This window comes from Salvia splendens, chromosome 20, assembly GCF_004379255.2.
Source record: "Salvia splendens isolate huo1 chromosome 20, SspV2, whole genome shotgun sequence".
NCBI classification, from domain to species: Eukaryota; Viridiplantae; Streptophyta; class Magnoliopsida; order Lamiales; family Lamiaceae; genus Salvia; species Salvia splendens.
The window spans coordinates 23,140,418-23,160,728 of NC_056051.1; the positions used below are offsets into that span (position 1 = coordinate 23,140,418).

At 37.6% G+C, this 20,311-nt stretch overlaps 2 protein-coding genes and 2 pseudogenes across 2 annotated transcripts; 2 read left to right on the forward strand and 2 right to left on the reverse strand.

Moving 5' to 3' along the window:
• Nucleotides 1–690: 690 nt before the first annotated feature.
• LOC121781207 (G-type lectin S-receptor-like serine/threonine-protein kinase At1g67520) lies at nt 691–2,210 on the reverse strand. The gene is made up of 2 exons (XM_042178920.1): nt 1,662–2,210; nt 691–1,324 (listed from the first exon to the last, which is right to left on the reverse strand). Exons 1-2 carry the CDS (start codon nt 2,150–2,152, stop codon nt 817–819), a joined length of 999 nt encoding a protein of 332 aa, XP_042034854.1. The 5' UTR covers nt 2,153–2,210; the 3' UTR covers nt 691–816.
• A 6,347-nt stretch (nt 2,211–8,557) lies between these two features.
• On the forward strand, nt 8,558–11,584 carry LOC121781694 (annotated as a pseudogene).
• A 141-nt stretch (nt 11,585–11,725) lies between these two features.
• Nucleotides 11,726–15,464, forward strand: LOC121781815 (annotated as a pseudogene).
• Nucleotides 15,465–15,552: 88 nt separating this feature from the next.
• Nucleotides 15,553–17,660, reverse strand: LOC121781816 (ubiquitin-conjugating enzyme E2 28-like). Its single transcript, XM_042179516.1, has 5 exons — nt 17,508–17,660; nt 17,335–17,413; nt 16,180–16,307; nt 15,966–16,070; nt 15,553–15,877 (listed from the first exon to the last, which is right to left on the reverse strand). The coding sequence occupies exons 2-5, from the start codon at nt 17,402–17,404 to the stop codon at nt 15,734–15,736; spliced, it is 447 nt and encodes a 148-aa protein (XP_042035450.1). The 5' UTR covers nt 17,405–17,413; nt 17,508–17,660; the 3' UTR covers nt 15,553–15,733.
• Between the last annotated feature and the right edge of the window lie 2,651 nt (nt 17,661–20,311).

The following is a 20,311-nucleotide window of genomic DNA, read 5'->3' on the forward strand; positions in this document are numbered from 1 at the left end:
TAGATAATGATTAATTTTGGTAAACTGCCCAAAATAGAAAATTATTTATTGTCGTGAATAAAAATACTTCATCCGTTTCACTGAAGATGACTCACTTTTTTTTGATTTATCAGAATCAAGATGACTTATTACTAAATATGGAACATCTTTATCTCTACCTTATTTTATACTCCCTCCGTCCCGGATAATTTGTCCCATTTTTCCATATCGGTCCGTCCCACATAATTTGTCCCATTTCACTTTTACTATTTTTGGTAGTGGACATCATATTCCACTAACTCATTTCTACTCACATTTTACTATAAAATTAATATATAAAAGTAGGACCCACATTCCATTAACTTTTTCAACTCACTTTTCATTACATTTCTTAAAACCCGTGCCCGGTCAAAGTGAGACGAATTATCCGGGACGGAGGGAGTATTTCTTACTTTAGTCCCTCTAATTTACACACAAAATAAAAAAAAACTGCATAAAATCTCGTGTTGTCAGGTATTTTCATTTTGATAGAAGTAGTAATAAATAAGGAGCTAAAGTTGGCCTAAGAATGGTCATCAGTCAAAGTCAAAATCAATATCGATTCGACATTATATATTTCTACATAACATGAATTGGAAAAGGTCAAAATTAACGAGTGTTTAAAGACTGTTCAATTAAATTAATATGTTTATGATATTGTATTGTCCCCCCTTGAAATTCAAAACAATAAAAACATTCCACTCCCATCTAAATATATAAATAAGGTCGATTTACACGAAATTCTCTATATAATATCAACAAACATAGTAAACAAGTAATCATAATGCACACAACAAATTAGATTACAAACAGCACCAAGTCCAAAACCACCGCCGCGAATGCAAAAAAAGCCCACGCACGTAACCCCGCCGCCGCACTATCAGGCGGCGGTGCCGGCTGCTCCGCCGCTGCATCAGGCCGCGCGAGAAACATGGACCTGTCGACGTCAACTATGTCTCCATCGGACTCCAGCCTCCAGCCCGACAAAACCCGCGCCGGGGACCCGGGAAACGGCAGCACCGTGAACATAACATACTCCTCCTCCTCCTCCGCAGTGAAGTTGAAGTTAAAGTTAAACACATCGCGCCCGATACCCACATTCTCGAACTCCGCCCGCGACTGCCCCGCCTCGTCGCGGTAGTATTTCAGCTCGCCGCTCCTCCATATAGCCGCCCCGCGCCTCCTCACCACCAAATTCCTCGAGCTCGAATCCCACTCCATAGAGTAAGCTCCCGGGGCCGGATCGTTCTCGGCGGCCCAAGAAGTCAGTGTCCAGTTCCTCTTGATGCTTCGTTCAACGCCGAGCCTACAAAATAAAAAAAAGAATGGCTAAGAAATTATTTTAATCCAATTAAAGGCGTCAATTTATGTTTATAATTATACCACCGACGTTCGTCTTTATTTTTGTGTTTCAACTAAATTTAGGGAAGACAAATGAAACATCCCAAAAAACAAAAAGAGTACTACTCCTAGTTTTTAATGATTTAGTTAAATAATAGGGTCCACTTACTTACCTAAAATGGGGAAAAAATGAAATTTTAAATCGCATAAGTAAAGCCTTTCTATAAAGTGGAGTAATTTTTCAACATAAGTGAGTACGTCTCTGTTTTTGTGTAAATACTACTAGTAAGTTTTCGTAGTACCTCATCCCTCCGAGGAGGGTGTCGGAAGGCTGGTCGAAGCTGTGCCAGAAGAGGCCGGCTGGCCCGTTCGAGTTCACCAGGAAGTTCCCCGTGTCGGTGAGTGTGGCCGTGACGTTTTCCACCTCGGATGATCGGCCAGCGTAGAGATCGATCGGCGCGCCGCCGTCGTCGTGGGTGATGGTGAGCTGGCCTCTGGCGCCGAGTGTTAAGGTGGGGTTTGAGTTGGTAGGGATAGGATTTCGTCGGTTTCCGATCCAGACGGGGGAAGAAAGCCTGGATCTACCGGTGAACCAGAGGGCTAAGTAGGTGGAGTTGGAGTTTGGTGGAGTGTAGAAGCGGAGGGAGAAGGCGCCATTGTTGGAGATGAGTTGGGATGTTGAGTTGAGATTCTCTCCTTGTCTGAGAGTGTCGATGGAGGAGACTTGGATGGCTAAGCAGTGGAGAGAGATTAATAGGAGAGTTGATGCTAATGAAACTTTAGGAGATTGCATGGTTGGAAAGAGATGGTTTGAGTGAGATTGAAAGGGGGCTTGCCATCCCTTTTTATAGGGTTCATAGTTGGATGAGTCGGTTATCTTGTTTGAATTTTTAGTTTGAATATGTCTCAGTAGAAATGTCAAATATATCAATCTTTTACAAACTCAAGCCATGCTATATTATTTAGACGTGTTGAAAGTCAAATTCACCACGACCGTACATAATGCGATCGATAAGTATGCAACTCAGTCTCGGTGTAGTTGTTTCTTAGTAGGTCGCTTGATTGATTAAGTCGGTTATATAATTATAAAAGATTATCATCATTAGCACTGTACAATATGCCGAGCCTTGAAATTATATAATTTCAGAATGAGTTTTATTTGTGATTAAAATAATCATAAGATAGTATGAGATTGGTTGAAATGAGTTTTATTTGTGATTAACTTAGTATTGGATTTTATGTCTTTTTGGTTGCCCAAATTATGTGTAATATTTATACTTTTAGTAAAGTGATTGGTAAACGTAATAACAAGATTAAAGAGTATTAGTTTCAATTTACTTAATACTATAAATTTTATTATACTCGCTCATATATTTGGGATGCCACTTATTTTATGCATAATTTGTAAAATAATGAAGAATGGGGCTCACTCCATTCGAAAGAAGAAGAAGTTACCAAAAGAAAAAAGTTTATTCATATGGAATGAACCAAAATGGAAAAAATCTATTTTTATAGAATGGGGAGAGTATTAGTTGATAGAATGAATATTAATAAATTTTATTTAATTATTGTGAAACAATAAATAATCGGTCAATAATAGCCCTAGCTACTAATTTTATTTTTTCTCATTTAGAAAGAATCAAAATTATCTACTATGAGCTCAATAATCGATAACAATAACAATAACATCGATGCTCAATACTAATATATTTTGTGTTGTGAATTATTAATGTATTAGAAAACTGAAATGATTTTCAATTCTCAAAGTTTTTACGAAAACCACCTATATTTGATTTCATGTTTTACTGAGGTCAACTAGAATCACATATAAGTGAAGCGTGTTGTGGCCTCACAACTAGAGTTGTTTTGATGTTACTCAAACCTCACAAAAAATGAAAAAACACTAATCCCCATCGTTTCCAAACACCGATGAGTGTGACTCCTTCAATTTTGCAGTGGATATGCATCACAATGTGTCTCGGCATCAAAGCAGTTTCCTCCATCGGCACAAGGAGACTATCTCGACTCGTCGTCTCAGCTAGACTCCCCCAACGGCCTCTTCACGCTACGCTTCTACGCCCCTGAATCCAACCAATCCACACCTCAAGATTTACTTAGCAATCGTCTTCAACAGCAAAGCAATCTGGATCGCCAACCGCGACAACCCCGTTCTCAAAAACTCCGACCCCCTGCTGACCCTCGGCTCCCGAGGCGACCTCACCATCACCCGAGATGGCGCCCATCCCATCCCCCTCTACACCGCCCGAGGACCAAACACCACTACAACTAACATAACCGTCACACTCCTCGACACCGGGATTTTCATCGTTCGCTCGAATCATGAACCACAACAAGTGTTATGGCAGAGCTACGATCACCCCACCAACACTCTTCTCTCATGAATGAAACTATCAGCAAACACCAAGATCACTTCATGGCTCACGCCGTCTAATCCTACGCCCGGCCCTTTCACTCTGGAGTGGGATCCGAGTCCAGGTTGATAGAAATCCGCATGGTTCCATCCTCAAACTTTTTCAGTTTCAGCCAGCGACCCGTTCTGATACTATGATAAAAAAAAATAATTCATATGGTTACACTAATATGGGATTCTTAAAGATGGTAATCGAGCGATGCGAGATTCATGAGGCTAGATTCAGAAGTAGAAGATGATTTGTATTTCTTTGTTATGTTTACAATAGAATTCAACACCTCAGTATATAGGTGTGATTATTTCCTATATATGGAAAATGCAATCAATCTATTCTAGGACAATATGTAATTGTATCAATCCTAGTCAATCAATTATTCTTCACAATCAATCTGCAATCTTCTCTCCTCTTGATATGTTTTGACCCTCCCCCTAAAGTTGAGCAATGGTATCTCTGATGCTTAACTTGCCCAATATTTCTTTGAAGACCTTTGGATGAACAGCTTTGGTGAGTATATCCGCAAGTTGCTCCTCTGAGCGGACAAATGGGAATTCAATGATGCCTCCTTCCAATTTTTCTTTAATGAAGTGGCGATCAACTTCCACATGCTTCGTCTTGTCGTGTTGCATTGGATTTTCTGAGATACTAATAGCCGCCTTGTTGTCGCAGAACAATTGGCTTTTCCGAGTAGGTGGAAAACCAATTTCTGTCAACAATCCCCTCAACCATAGGATCTCCATAAGTCCACTATTTATATATTTCGTTTCAATTGCCAACACAGGCGAGCTGGTCATCAGACGGCGGGGGATGGCGTACTGGAGGAGTGGACGCCTCGTGGACTTTCACGACGACGATTTGGGGAATGTCAAGAATTTCGAGAATTTCTATATGAGGCCTGATCACGACAACTTCAAGTATAAATTAACTAGCGGGGGAGACTACTTCATGTACACAGTGATCCAGGGCGGGACGTTGGAGAGCCGAAAGGCGACTTCAGGGTGGTTGCTGGACGAGACAGAGAACGTGTCGACCATCGATAAGGGTGTGAGCTGTGGGAGCTGCCCAAGTATAGGAACAGGAATCAGGTGTTTGATCGGCAGTCGGGAGATTTCAGGGACGTAAGAGGGAGATCGGTTATGCCAACTATCGATGGAAACGGGAGCCTTATCCTGAGTGACTGCATGGATAGCAGGATGGAGTGATTGTGAATGCCCGGGCTATGCGAATGATATGGGGCAAGACTATGGGTGCAGCTATTGGATTGGGGGAGATTTGGAGTGGCTGCAGGATAATTCTGGTGCCGATGACAAGATATATGTTCTTCAATCTCCACCAAAAGGTACATTGCTATATGCATATCATAACATTATAATTCTACTTCATTAGTTGTTCTGATACCATGATAAAATATATATATATATATATATAATCCTGAATAAGCTAACTTACAAAAGTGAAATTGTTTATAGGAATAATCCTTGGTGATAGGAGGAGTGTCTCGTTGGATTTATATACCCCTCCTTCTCATAATAGATGACACACTTAGGAATTGACACGAGATTTTAGGTGATGTTGTTTTGTGTATTAGGTAGGTGGAAAGAAAAAATAATATATTTATATTAATGTGAGAGAGAGTTTTTTCCAAAAAAAAAAGAAATGTGACATCTTCTGTGAGACAAACTAAAAAGGAAAGTGTGACATATATTATGGGACGGAGGGAGTACTAATTTCAGTTTTCTATTGACACGGATGGAAAGAAAGAGTGAGTTAATTATTACTTCATTTTCTTTCCTAGTTAGAGTTTGGAGGAGTGTAGAAACGGAGGGAGGCGCAATTGTTGGAGATGAGTTGAGATAGTTGAAAAATAGAATTGAATTGTTGAAATATAAATACTATGTCTTTTCTATATTATTTTTATTCTTACTTTATCATTTCTCCGCTTTAACTATTTATTACTACCTCCGTCCACCAAAATTCGTCCCAGTTTGACCGGACACGGGTTTTAAGAAATGTAATGGAAAGTGGGTTGAAAAAGTTATTGGAATGTGGGCTTGACTTTTATATATTAGTTTTATAATAAAATGTGAGTAGGAATGAGTTAGTGGAATGTGGGGTCCACTACCAAAAATGGTAAAAGTGAAATGGGACAAATTTTGAGGGACGGACGAAAAAGGAAAGTTGGGACAAATTTTTAGGGACGGAGGGAGTATCATTTTTATATGGTTGGATTGTGTTGAAAGAGATGATTTGACTGAGATTGAAAGGAGGCATGGAATACCTTTCTATAGCAGTAGGCTGAGTCGGCTATCTTGTTTGAATTTTAAGTTTGAATATTCCCAGGAGAAATTTATGTTGGTGCGGCCATTTCAATATCAATACCATTTTTAGAGTCTCACGCGCATGACTGTTGCATATATTGACTGTTGAAAGTCAGATCCCCTCTGGCCCATATCACAACCTTTATATAATTATAAAAGATCCTGATTATTAGCATTTAGCAGTTAGCAACATACATTATGTTGAGACTTAGAAATACATATATAGGAAAAATTGAAATAAATTTTATTAATACGTAGTATATCTATTTTAACCAAACCGGATCAATGAATTCTACTACTGTGGTAAAGAAATTAAGTCAATTAAAATGACTTAGAGAAGAGTATATGTGTAATGCACAATTGTCCGTTATTAACAAATCTTATGGACTATAAGAATATGGTTTGTGATTCATTGAGATTTTTTAGCCTAATTGAGAATTGGTATGATTTATCAACCACTCATTTTTGTTAAATGAGTGGTCCAGAATTTGTCACATGAAAAATATTTTTAGATTAATTAATTATGAAAGGGCATAATGATAATTTCATGGTACATTTTATTTAATAAATAATTTTTTTTAAATTTTTTTTAAATTTTTTTCCCACTATATATACAATTCATGTCAACTACACAAATATAATGTCAACTACATATATAATTCATGCCAACTACACAAATATAATGTTAACTACATATACAATTCAGGTCAGCCATACACATATAATGTCAACTATAAGTTGTTGACATTTGATGTGCAGCCTATTGACAATAATATCCCGAGTTGACATAATCTACTTGCAGTTGACATTTTGAAAATGTTGTAAATGAGTGGCTGAAAATGTATCTCAATTCTCAATTAAGCTAAAAAATCTCAATCTAACAGGACCCTACAACAATATTTGATTTAAGTTAAAAAAATAACATAGTAATAAATGATAGTACTGTATTGCAACAATCAACGTGGCAATAGTCAATATATATTTATGCATTATGATTTATGAGTAAAATTCAAACATAAATTGATGCATATAACATAAATTTATTTGGAGTATTTACCTATAGTTTACGTGGCACAATAACAAAATTTGCAGAGATGTACATCAGCTGATATTTAGTATACATGCTAATATGATATACATTAAGGCCATGTTTGGTTGGCGGGAAAGTAAAGTTGGCAAGGAAAATGATTCCTGGAAAAATGAATCCCGGGAATATGATTTCTAATAACTTTACTTTCCCGTGTTTGGAAAATATCAAGATTTGAAAGTATATATTTGATTTAAACACTAAACTAAAAATATACTTATCATTTTTTATTTATAACAAATAATAATACATATTATTTAATAATTATTAATTATAAATGCTAATAATTATATTATTTTATTTATTATTACGATGGATAGTTTAAATATGGATTATAATCATAATATATAATAATAAATAAGATTATTATTATTATTATCATTATATTTACTTAATTTTTAATTGAATAAATTTTATAATTTAAAATTTCACTACAATTTTATTGTTAATTACTAATTTATAAATTAATAATTATTATATTATTATATAATTATATAATTATAATTATATTTAATTATTTAATAAATTATTAGTATTATTATGATAATAAAAATAAATATTAATAATATAGTTATAATTATGATAATTTGAATTATAGTTATTTATTATCCTGAAATTAAGTATGGTTTATACTTTTAAATTATTTTTAAAACATTGTAATAAATAATAACGATGATGATGATGATGATGATGATGATGATAATAAACTGTACTATATTGGCATTAATATGTAAGAATCCTAAAACTGGGAAAAATAATACCTAAGAAAAGTTAGGATTCAGAATCCTGGAAAGTTGTATTAACTTTCCTTGTTTCAGGATTTTGATTACTTTCCCAGTTTGATTAAAAACTGAAACAAACACAGGAATTTAAAATTTAAGGAATCAGATTACTTTGCCAGACAGAATCCTGACAACCAAACATGGCCTAAGTACTAATATTACTCTTATATTTACTATTGTTATTCATCATTTCTTTTTTCGCCAGTAGGATGAGTCGGTTATCCGGTTTTAAACGTATTCTTCTTATACTTTCCAACCATACGAAGTGTGTTTGAAAAATAGACTACGTATTTTTGTTTCTTTTTTTAGTCGCTTAATATTAATTATATATAATCCGATATACAAGTACTAATTTGATTGCATCTTTCGTGTACTTTCTTATTTTTGGGTTGTTGAAGTTGACGTATGGCAATCTTATTATGAGTAGACCTAACCAAATTAAGCTGCTTGATTAGTTCCGTGTTGATTCTGTTTAATCAAGCATTTTGTCCATCTATGTTAGAAATGTCAAAGAAAGGAAGAATTAAAAGACCTTAAACTTTGTATTGCTTCGACACGTTACTAATCTCCATCCCCGTCCATCTATATATCCAACTGCTGATGATCATAAACATCCAAACCCTCATGATGCAGACTCCCAAAGCTTCATCCTTGAGATCAATTTTGCAGTGTTTATGTGTGTTGCTCTGTTTCAGCATCAAATCAGTTTCCTCCATCGATACTCTGAAACAAGGAGACAATCTGACCTCGTCGTCTCAACTCGATTCCCCCAACGGCCTCTTCACCTTACGCTTCTACACACCTGAATCCAATCAATCCACAGGCAACCTGTACATAGCTATTGTGTTCAACCGCGGCGACTCCGCTCACAAAGCTGTGTGGATTGCCAACCGAGACGACCCTCTCTCAAATGAATCCTCCCCCGAGCTGACCCTCGGCACCAGAGGCGACCTCACCATCACCCGCGATGGAGGCGATCCCATCCAAGTCTACACCGCCCGGGAATCCCAAACCACTACATCTAACATAACCGCCACACTCACGGATACAGGCAATTTCATACTTCTCTCAAATGGTACTCAAGTGTTATGGCAGAGCTACGATCACCCCACCGACACCCTTCTCTCTGGAATGAAACTATCAGCAAACACCAAGATCACTTCATGGCTCACGCCGTCTAATCCTGCGCCCGGCCCTTTCACTCTGGAGTGGGATCCGAGCCAAGGCGAGCTGGTCATTAGACGGCGTGGGATGGCCTACTGGAGGAGCGGACGCCTCGTGGATTATCACGACGACGATTTGGGGAATGTCAAGAATTTTGAGCATTTCTATATCAGCCCTGATCCTGACAACTTCAACTATAACTTAACAAGCCAAGGAGACTACTTCATGTATACAGTGATCCAAGTTGAAGGGCGGACGGTGGACAGCCGGAAGGTTACTTCAGGGTGGCTGCTGGACGAGGCGGGGAACATAACGACCATCGATGACAGGGGTATCACCCTGGTTATGGCCAGCGTTTGCTATGGTTACAACTCTGGTGATGATTTATACGACAAAGGGTGTGAGTTGTGGGAGCAGCCAAAGTGCTTGAAACGGCGTCAGTTGGTTGATCTGAGGTCGGGATACTTTACGCATGCCAACACGACACCAGTGGAACGAACATCTGACAGCAATGCAAGCCTTAGTCTGAGTGACTGCAGGGATGCCTGCTGGAAATGGAGTGATTGTGAATGCGCGGGGTATGCGAATTATATAGGACGAGACTCAGGGTGCAGCTATTGGATTGGTAGAGATTTGGAGTGGGTGCAGAATAGTGCAGGTTCCGATGAGAAGATATATGTTCTTCAATCTCCACCAAAAGGTATGTTTGATAATATTCTCACATGAAATGATCAGTTGACATCATAAAACATATCAGCTCGCTGACACATGAATATTAGTTACTACATTAGCGAGTTGATATGATTTTCAACTCTCAGAGTTCTCCTTTTAACAAAGTTATCAAGAGAACCAATCGATATAAACCAGTTACTTAATCCTGAATGAGCTAACTTGAAATTTTTGTGACAGCAAAAGCGAAATCGTATATAGGAATAATCCTGGGTGTAGTAAGTGCAGTTGTACTGCTTATGTTGGCAGTTGTTGTTTTGATCATGCGAAATCGTAAGGGTGAGCATGACATGTTTGTATTTCTTTCTTTCATTACCTCGAACTCAGTAATCTCAATTCTCATCCTATATTTGGATGGATGGTCATCAGTGAAAAGGGAGGAAGAATTACATGAACTCCTGACAATGGAGGGATACACAGGAAGTTACGAGCTCGATAACAATGGTCACCAACTTAAGCTTTTCACTTACTCATCCGTCATCTCTGCCACAGACAACTTCTCCTCCAACAACAAACTGGGAGAGGGTGGTTTTGGCCCTGTTTATAAGGTCAGATCATTCACATTTTAATGCACCAATTCTTGTCTACTTTGTGAAACATCCAGTAGTACTCCATAAACATTACTACTAATGTACAGGGTAGAACAGGAGAAGGCCAAGACATAGCAGTGAAGCTTCTTTCGCGAAAGTCGGGACAAGGCTTGCTGAGTTCAAAAATGAGCTCATACTCATCTCTGAGCTGCAGCATGTCAACCTTGTCAAGCTTGTAGGATTTGCATTCACAAAGATGACAAAATGATTATATATGACTACATGCCTAACAAAAGTTTGGATTGCTTTCTCTTCGGTAAGTCTCCTCATCCACATTTCATTCATCAAATAGACAAAGGTTAGTTTAGTGAATACAAATTTGCACAAACACAGGTCCATCCGGGAGGGAGCAGTTAGATTGGGAGAAACGGTTCAACATCATCGAGGGGACTGCTCAAGGGCTTCTTTATCTTCATAAGCACTCCCGCCTCAAAATCATCCATCGAGACATGAAACCAAACAACATACTACTTGATCAAAACATGACTCCCAAGATCTCTGATTTCGGCCTTGCAAGAATCTTCAAAGAAGCCGCTAGTGAAGTCAACACAAACAGACGCGTTGGGACTTAGTAAGTCACAGTATATGATTAACTCCTACACACCTTGATGCATAATTATTCCGAACTAACAAAATCAGTGTAATGTGTCGCAGTGGTTACATGGCCCCTGAGTATGCAATGCAAGGCATATTCTCAGTCAAATCCGACGTGTATAGCTATGGAGTTTTAGTACTAGAGATTGTGAGCGGTAGGAGAAACGGAAGCTTCCATGAGATTGAAGGCCCTTTGAGCATCGTGGAATACGTGAGTTTCGTATGATTTCATTACCTCTCATCAATTTGTGTCGAACTCTTGGAAACGAACGTGTTTAATTGCAGGCATGGGAGCTGTGGAGAAAAGATAGTGCACTCGAACTCATGGATTCCGATGTTGAGGAGGAGCATGTGTGTTTAGAGCAGCGCAGAAATGCTTTTCACATTGGGACTTCTGTGTGTTGAAAATGCATGCAGTGGATCACCAACCATTGAAGATGTTTTATCCATGCTCAAAATGAGAACACAACCCTGCCAATGCGCAATAAATCGCATCATTCATACCAGAAATAGTGTGTTTCAACAAAGCTGACAAGCTACACGCAGCAGTCGTCAGAAACATCAAGTCACACTTTCTCAGATGCCAAGGAAGATAGAACAAGAATAATTGTCCATTTTGGTGTATGTTGTATTATTTGTCTTCCAAAGTTATGGAACTAGCAAAGTCAGCTTCTTATTCTCTCCAATAATGTTGATATGGTTTGCTACCATTGTCTCAATTGTTGTTTACAACATCATCAACTATAATCCATCCATCCATCCATCCATCCTCAAAGCTATCTCACCACACTATATTGTCAAATTCTTCATGGCCAACACTAAGACAGCCTGGGATCTCCTCGGAACCGTTTTCTTGAGCATCACAGGTGCGTCTGCCTCGTGTTAGAAAACATTTGGTAGGATAGATAACTCATTTATTTTGGAGTTATATGACCAAAAATAAATCCAAAATATAGTACGTTCTTATTATGTTTTGTTTATTTATCGACCCTACCAAACTGAGTAATTTTTATCTATATAGGAGCTGATGCCATGTTTGCGGATTTGGGCCACTTCAATAAAAGGGGTATCCAGGTTGGTAACAATCACCTCTCATCCGTGCTTAGATTTCAATCATCTAATGGATTGTTTCTCCTTGTAGTTGGGCTTCTCTTTCGTAGTTTATCCGTCGTTGATAGTGACGTGCACGGGCCAAACGGCTTACCTATTGAAGCACCCTGAAAACATCGTCGACGCCTACTATAGCTCTATTCCGAGTCAGGTTTACTCGCCGATGTTCGTTATCTCCACGCTAGCTGCAGTTGTTGCGAGCCAATCTATGATCTACGCATGCTTCTCCATCTTGAAGCAGTCGCTCGCGCTCGACTGTTTCCCTAGGGTTAGCATAATTCATACATCCTCTAAACACCATGGACAAGTTTACTGCCCTGAGATCAACTATATTCTCTTGTTCCTGACTGTGGGGCTCGTTGTCGGATTCAAAGGCGGAGTCGAGCTCGCCAATGCGTACGGTGTGGTAGTGATATGGGTTATGATCATAACCACGTTTCTTACAAGTCTGGTGATGCTGGTGATCTGGAAAATGAATGTGGTTGTCGTGCTAGGGTTCTTTGTTCCGTACACTGTAATAGAGGGGGCGTTCATGACGTCGTTGCTCCAGAAGATCCCACAAGGGGGGTGGGTGCCGTTTGCCATTTCATGATCGTGATGATGTTGTGGACGTATGGAAGGAGCAAGAAGACGATGTACGAGGCCGAGAACAAGATGAGTGTGACGAAGCTAGACGATGCTTTGTCAGGAAGCAACGGCTTTTGCCGGACTCCAGGAGTTTGCTTTTTCTTTACGGATCTCATGTAGGCATCCCGCCCATCATCCGCCACTACATCCAACAAACGAACTCGGTGCGCGAGATCATGGTCCTTGTCACCATCAGGACTATGCCAATCAAAACCACCACGCCAATAGAGCGTCTCTATGTCCGGAAGCTACGACACCAGGGGGTGTATCAGTGTTTGATTCAGTTCGGATATAAGGATGTGGAGAACATGAACAGAGTTGAATATGCTGACATAATTGTCACGCCCGCATTTTCTAAGGATAGAAAACACGGTTGATCGCGACTAGGGGAGGGTTAAAGAAGCGGGGAAGAAAGGGGAAATCAACACAACTCAACCATAGCCCGAAACAAATGGGAATAGCTCGAATAAAATCAGAGTATCTCAACAATCAACAACTCAAAAGAAACAATATTTAGCGATACAAGAACTCAAAAGAAAGACAGCTACTTAGCGGAAGCATTTCGAGAGAAGGAATATGCCACGTGTGAAGACATGACACATTCTAAACACTTAATTTCTTCAACGTCTTGCTCAACACCCACCGCACCCGTCACGCTCAACCTGCAATTTTTAAAAGAAAAGCAGGGCTGAGTACTTGATGCACTCAATGGACTCATGCCGAAAACATTTTATAAAAAGTATTTATCATGCCACCATTGAGTGACCTTGGGGTTTTTAACTTTAGAAGTCGCCCAAGAACTAAAATCATTTCCATTGTAAAATTCGGTTGATCAACCATTTTCCCATAGCTATCTACCATATCTGATCTTATTGATACAAGGAATGTGGCCACATCCCAAGTCACTAGACCGGCCGACCCAAAAGACGGCTCACGATCTCCATAGGTGTACACTAAGCCTGAATAGGGACTCACTCCCTAGACAGACCCGAATTCGATTATCCATTGATGGCAAAAGCCACATCAGATAGGTTCCATAGAATAAAACAAAACACGGCATGACAAATATTCATATCATTTTCACATAAAAAATATACTTTGGGCATTGCCCTTATTTAAAAAGAAAGCCCACCTCATTCGTTTAAAGCCTTAACTTGTGTTCCGTTCTGTTCTCGAAAAGCGTGTGTGAAAAGTCTTCGTCACCATGAGTGCTCCACTTAGCCCATCTCTTTTTAAAATAGCCATATCATCCATTTTTTTTTAATTGAGGCCCAATCTTTTAGAATACCCATAGGCCCAAATCCTTATTTTCTTCCCCCATTGTACACGCCCATCTTCTTCTCTCCCAATCTCTCTCTATTTCTCTCTCTCCCGTCTCCATCTATCTCTCGACACCACGTCTCGAATTTCTCCCAACCCGTCGCTCCTCCAACTCCGCAGCCACCGCTGTCGATTCGTACTCGGCGTCCAGCCACCGCCCCGTTGCGGTCTGCACAGGGTCGTCGCTGCTTCTCGCCGCCATCACCGTCTGCACAGAGCCGTCGGCTGCTGTTCGCCGCTGCTCGTCTATCTGTCGTCGTCCAGCTGATCTCTCCCTCCATCTCCGTGCACTCTCTCTCGTCGACAAATTGAACAGTTTCTCCCAAATTTTCCGTCGCTCCGATTTGCCGCCGTCTGTCTTCACTGTTGGAGCGGAGGTGACCAGCCGTCGCGTTCACGCTGCTGCTGCCGCTGGTTGCCGTAGATGCGGTGTCTCAGCCGCCAGACTCTCCGACCTCGGTACGTGCCGACGGGAAGTCATCCAGGCACGCCGGCTCTGTTCCTCCGTCATCACTCGACTGCTCGCACAGGCGACTTGTTCGGCAACCACCGTTTCTCATCGCTTCAGCCTCGAAACAACTCCGAACAACTCTCGAAATTCTTTGTTCAAAGAGTTGCCGGAAAATAATTTGGGGAACTCTCGGCTCTCTTCTATAACTATTTCTTCTCAACTTTGTGGAAGGAAGAAAATACGGCAGAATGGATGTTGAATTCGCAGTGTGCCTCTTTGTTTGTTTTGGAGGAGATGAAAACTGTATTGTGTGGTTGAAGTAAAATATACGGACATATTTTGGTTGGAGATTTTGCTGGGATGTGGGCATGCATCTTTAAACGTGGGAAAAAAAAGGGGTGGGATATGGCTGGGTAGTTAGTTTCAATCAATATTAATTATGATTGATAACGTTTATTTATATATTTTTATTTATTTCATTTATAGATTACGGAGAATGAAATCTCTGCAGAATCTTTAATTAGAATTTAAATTAATACAGCTTGGTGACTAAGTCAACAAAATCAAATATTTAATTAGATTAATTTAACTTTTCTTTTCTCTTTTTTTCCGGGTGTTACAATAATAGTGGCAAAGCTCATTGAGCTGATCGATGACCCCAACGAGGCGCAGAAGATTCAATGCGCAGTGAGAAGAGGGATCGTGTTGGTGACCGGAAGGACTATTCTCAAGGTGAACAAGAAGAGCGGGATGCTTGCACGGTTCACCATAGATTATCTGTATAGGTTTCTGCAGAAGAACAGCAGGCCCGCGTTTCCCATGCTTCAAACCCCGTCCCCGGCAACGATGCAAGTTGGAATGTTGTATGAAATCTAAAGCCAGACTTCAGTATGGACCAAAAAGGTTATTAGCTCCATGATATAATAAAAGTTCTCATCTTTTAAATTCCGAAACAAATTTGCAGCAAAAGAAATTAAATGACAAGCACACGATTTTACTTATAGAAACGCATTGATAGATAAAATACACATACAAACAGTTTAAAGCAATGTGTCTGGTCATTTTAGTCCAAATTTAGGACTTGAAAGATAGATTAGACCGATTGATACATAATAAAAATGTAGAAAGTAAAATGTTCAAAGGTAAACGGGCCAACCACTCGTCCACACAAAGTTAGCCCATGGCGTATTTCTGAGTCCAGCTCCTTGCAGTGGTCTCGTACTTGGTCCTGTCAGTTTTATACATATGGGCAATCTCGGGAACCAACGGATCATCGGGATTCGGGTCTGTCAGCAAGGAGCATATGGAAAGCAACACCTGAAGCACAAACAAACACCAACTCTTTCAGCAATTTGGATTTATGAGCAAGAGATTGTGTTAAAAGTAGATATATAAACATACTAACCTTAGAGATGGTTAGGGCTGGGCTCCACTGCTCCTTCAGTATGTCGAGACATATGCTTCCGTTGCTGTTTATGTTTGGGTGGAAAACTTTGGTCCTGAAAGCAACCTGCAGAATTCATCGAACAGAATATGTCAGACACCACAAGGAGTATCAAGTGAGATATGACACTTCAGAAATAATCGATGAACCTAAGAAATGTGGACGTAAACAATACCTTAGGAGGCTTGAAAGGGTAGTCTGGAGGGAAATGGATGGTAACTAAGAAAACCCCTCCTGAGTAAGGACTATCCGGAGGACCCATGATTGTAGCTTGCCAATGAAACATGTCCTCAGCAACAGGACCTGCCAATTACAAAGAATGGGACAAATCGAACCTCACATTTAGAAATTTTGAGGTTGAATTTGAAGTTTCAAGTGTGAAAACTAGCAAGTGAAACATTAGCAAAACTATAAAGGAGGTTGGAGAGGATGCAAGACAACGTAGGTGGTTCAAAGGCTGAGGAACAAAAAGGCATTTATCCAATGCTGGTCCACCTTCTTTACTTGGACAGATTGGACGAATAGCAACGGAAAATAAGTCCACGACCATACAAAGAACAGATTTTGCATAAGGATCAGATATCTCTTCCGCACTCCTTAAAGACTATAGCCTTGTTACAATCCAATCCAAATCAAATTGATGCTAAACTAAAGGATACCATCAGCAAATGGTGCCAGCTACTGCATCAATTGATCAGGAAAGTGCTAATTCACCTAATTAAAACTTGTTAAGAACTCAATATCTTGTATGTGGCATGGCACAGATGGCCAACCACACAAATCAGTTAACATATTGTTATACACACAAACTTTGTGTGAATTAGACATGTCATTCATTAAATGCAAACACTCCAGTGCAAACAGAAGAAACAATGGGCCATCCACATACATTTTCATCTTCATGCAGCTTCCTAAAGCTTAACCACAAGAAACCTCTGTTTAGAGAGAGGCCTCAACCATCCCTCAAGGCAAAAAAACTCCTAAACTTGGGTAAAATTTCACAATCAAACAGAACAAGAAATCATATCAATCTCAAACTGAAAAACATATGCACTAAGAAGAACCAGTCAACCACCAAAATTGCCTTAAAAAGAACCACTAAAATCCCACAATAAGAAAATGAAACAAAACACCTCAATGATTAATTGATTACATAAGGCCACAAAAAAAAATCAAACAAATTACTAGAACCCCAAAACAGGGTAGATATCAAAATCAAAATCAAAAACAAAAATGAAAAACACATTCATGTACAGAAATTAAAAATCGAATCTTTTTTATGTGAATGGGTTTAAAATGTAAAATTTTGACGAAATTTAGTTACAATTACCAGCACTGCAAGAGGTAGGAGGATCCTTTTGGAGATCCTTGAGCTCCTTCAAGATCCGCTTTGAAGCCATAAGCGATTCCTGTGATCCCCAAAAAACAAGCAGATCTAATTTTTCTTGCGGAATTCCTCGAAAGTAATGGAAAGAATTAGACAGAAATGGGTTGGAATTGTACCTGAGAGAAAGATTGGATCCTCCTGCCTGCGTAATTCGAGGGAAAGTTTTTAGTATTACTTTTTCACAGAAAAGTGGACGACGAAAATGAAATTGCAGAGGAGATATTTGTTGAGTGAGAAATGAGTTTTATAGGAAGAAAGAAACTCATAAATGATTAATTAATCAATTATTCATGTTTGTTTTAATTTTTTCTAGGTTCTTTGTCATCAATGAATTTCATAATGTTGACATTGGGATGACTCCATTTGTCAAGTGGCTCCTTTTTTCTTTACTTTTTTGGGTAAATTAAGTATAGATTCTATGTATCTGTTTTATTTTCTAGCGAAAGTAAGAACAAATAAAAGGAGAAATTTCAGGAATAGTGAGGTAATATTTAATCAGTCAAATTATTTCAACAAAGATCGTTACCATTTTATTTATCGAATCATGTATGAATATATGATGGGGGAAAAGTCTATGTGAGAAAATTATTGCTCTTAGTAATTCTGAAATCCCACTTGTGGAAAGAGTTTATCCAAAGCTAAACTTTTATAGTAATGGTGAAAATAAGCCAAACTTTCATCTTTTATTATAATAATGCTAAATGTTAAAAAAATAAATGTGGATAGAAGGTGGGATAACCAAGTTGATTATGGGTTCGGATTGATCAACAAGGGCGGCTAATTCTGAGTTTTTGAGTAAAATGGAAGTTTTAATAGTTTATGTATTACTCTTAACCCTCGAAAAAAGAGAGTATAATTACTCTATTATTTTTCAATAATATTAAAAAATATTATATTTTATTTTATTACAATGTATTCAAGTGGGGTACGTACTGGTTCCTTGCTGGAATCTTGCTGGATTTGAAACAAATCACTTGATAAGATTGTGACAGAATCTATGAATCGATGATGATATAATAATACAAGAGTATTCAAATTGGGTTGTTGGGTTTCCAATACGATGATGATATAATATAATCAATGGCGGATCCAGAAATCGAAATTCGTGGGTCGGACATAATGAATAATATTATTATTATTTTTTGACTTTCATCGTCGTCGTAAATACATTTCCATGCTTGAATATGTTGTCGAAATAAGTAGTTTAGAAATCACAATTCGCCTTAAACAATATGCATCCCTTTTTTACTTCATTGACAAAAATTTTAATTGTTAAATTCCATAATTTGATAATAAGTCTTTTAGACAAAGAGTAATAAAATGGATAAATAATTCGTCATTGAAAATAGATACTATTTGACATTTAAATAAAATTATATAAAAATACTACTCCTGATGGTCTCATAATTTATTAAAAATTTACGAAATTATTAAACACAATTTTTTTATATTTTGAAATGATCTATTTTTATTACTTTTTATTAAAATAAGATAAATATGTACATATAATTACCAATCCATTATTTTGAAAAAAATAGTTACAGTATTAAATTTTATAGGTATTAATTTAATATTAACAACCACTACAGTTCATTAATTACTTTAGTTACTAGTAATATTCATTTATTAGTGACCACAATGTGAAAAGTTAATTAAATGAATTATCAAAATTGAAAATTAAAACTATTATATTAATTTTCAGTAATTTAATACGTAATTATCAAAAATTATAACGTGATTTAAATAACCAAACGTGTGGGTCCCACAATGAGTCTTTTTTCCTTTTCATCTCCTTTTCTTTCCCTCTTCTCGCCTGTAACTATTTTAATTCTCTGCATATCAAATTTTTCAAATTCTTCCCCTCATTTAGTATTAAGAACAGTGACAACACTCTTTCCTGCTCCGGCTGGGGTTGACGGTGACTTCAAAGGGCGGAGCTAATGGAGTTCTGTTGGCCGACGGTGGGGTCGGTCGACCCCGCCCGACCCCACCTGGATCCGCCATTGAATATAATAATAGTAGTAGTAATATTTATTTGTATGTTTGAATTCGAATATCTTTTGAATATTGAAAATTTAATTCGGGATATAATACGGTTACTGTAAGTTAATTAAATTGTAAGTCAATGTGTAATAATTTTAGGCATGTCAATTGTCAATCTCATAATATATTGAAAGGGGTGAAATTGTATTCAACTTAGACTGCGTTACTTTTCAAAATTGATCTTTCAAATATTTCTTCAATTAGAATAATGATTGCTTCATTTTTTTTATGAGTAGATAAATTGACAAAAATTGTATATACAAATGCCCTTCAAATTTGAAATAGGATATGATTATAATTATTTTGAATTAATAGCATCATTAATTACATACTTCTATGACTAATTTGACCCTATTTACAATTATAGGAGGAAAATTATACTATCACAAGTTTTTCTTATTTATATTATTTTTAAAAATATGTAATTAATTTTATTCTTGAAAATATCTATATTTATTTAAAAGATTCACAATAAAATTTAGATAGAATAATCATTCATAGTATTTTAATGGAATAGATTTTTTATTCATTTTATTTGAACCATCACAATGACATGAAGATAAATAAATTGTTCCTTTTTCTACAAAGGTAAAATTGGGAAAAATACTTTTTTTATTTCAAATTTCTCTCGTATTATGCCATATATATTTTAAAACTACTGATAATTTTTTTAAATTTCTAAATTTTAATTTTGCAAGTATTTTAGTAAATATTGGTAGATATTTCAAAAGAGAACAAAATTTGTGTTTGCAACAAAAATATTTCATTTAAACTTCTTTAATATATTTCTTTGTAATAATTTTTTTATCCTTCATAATTATTACTATTTTGCTAGTATATAATATTTTATGTATTTTATATAGTGTAATATCTATTG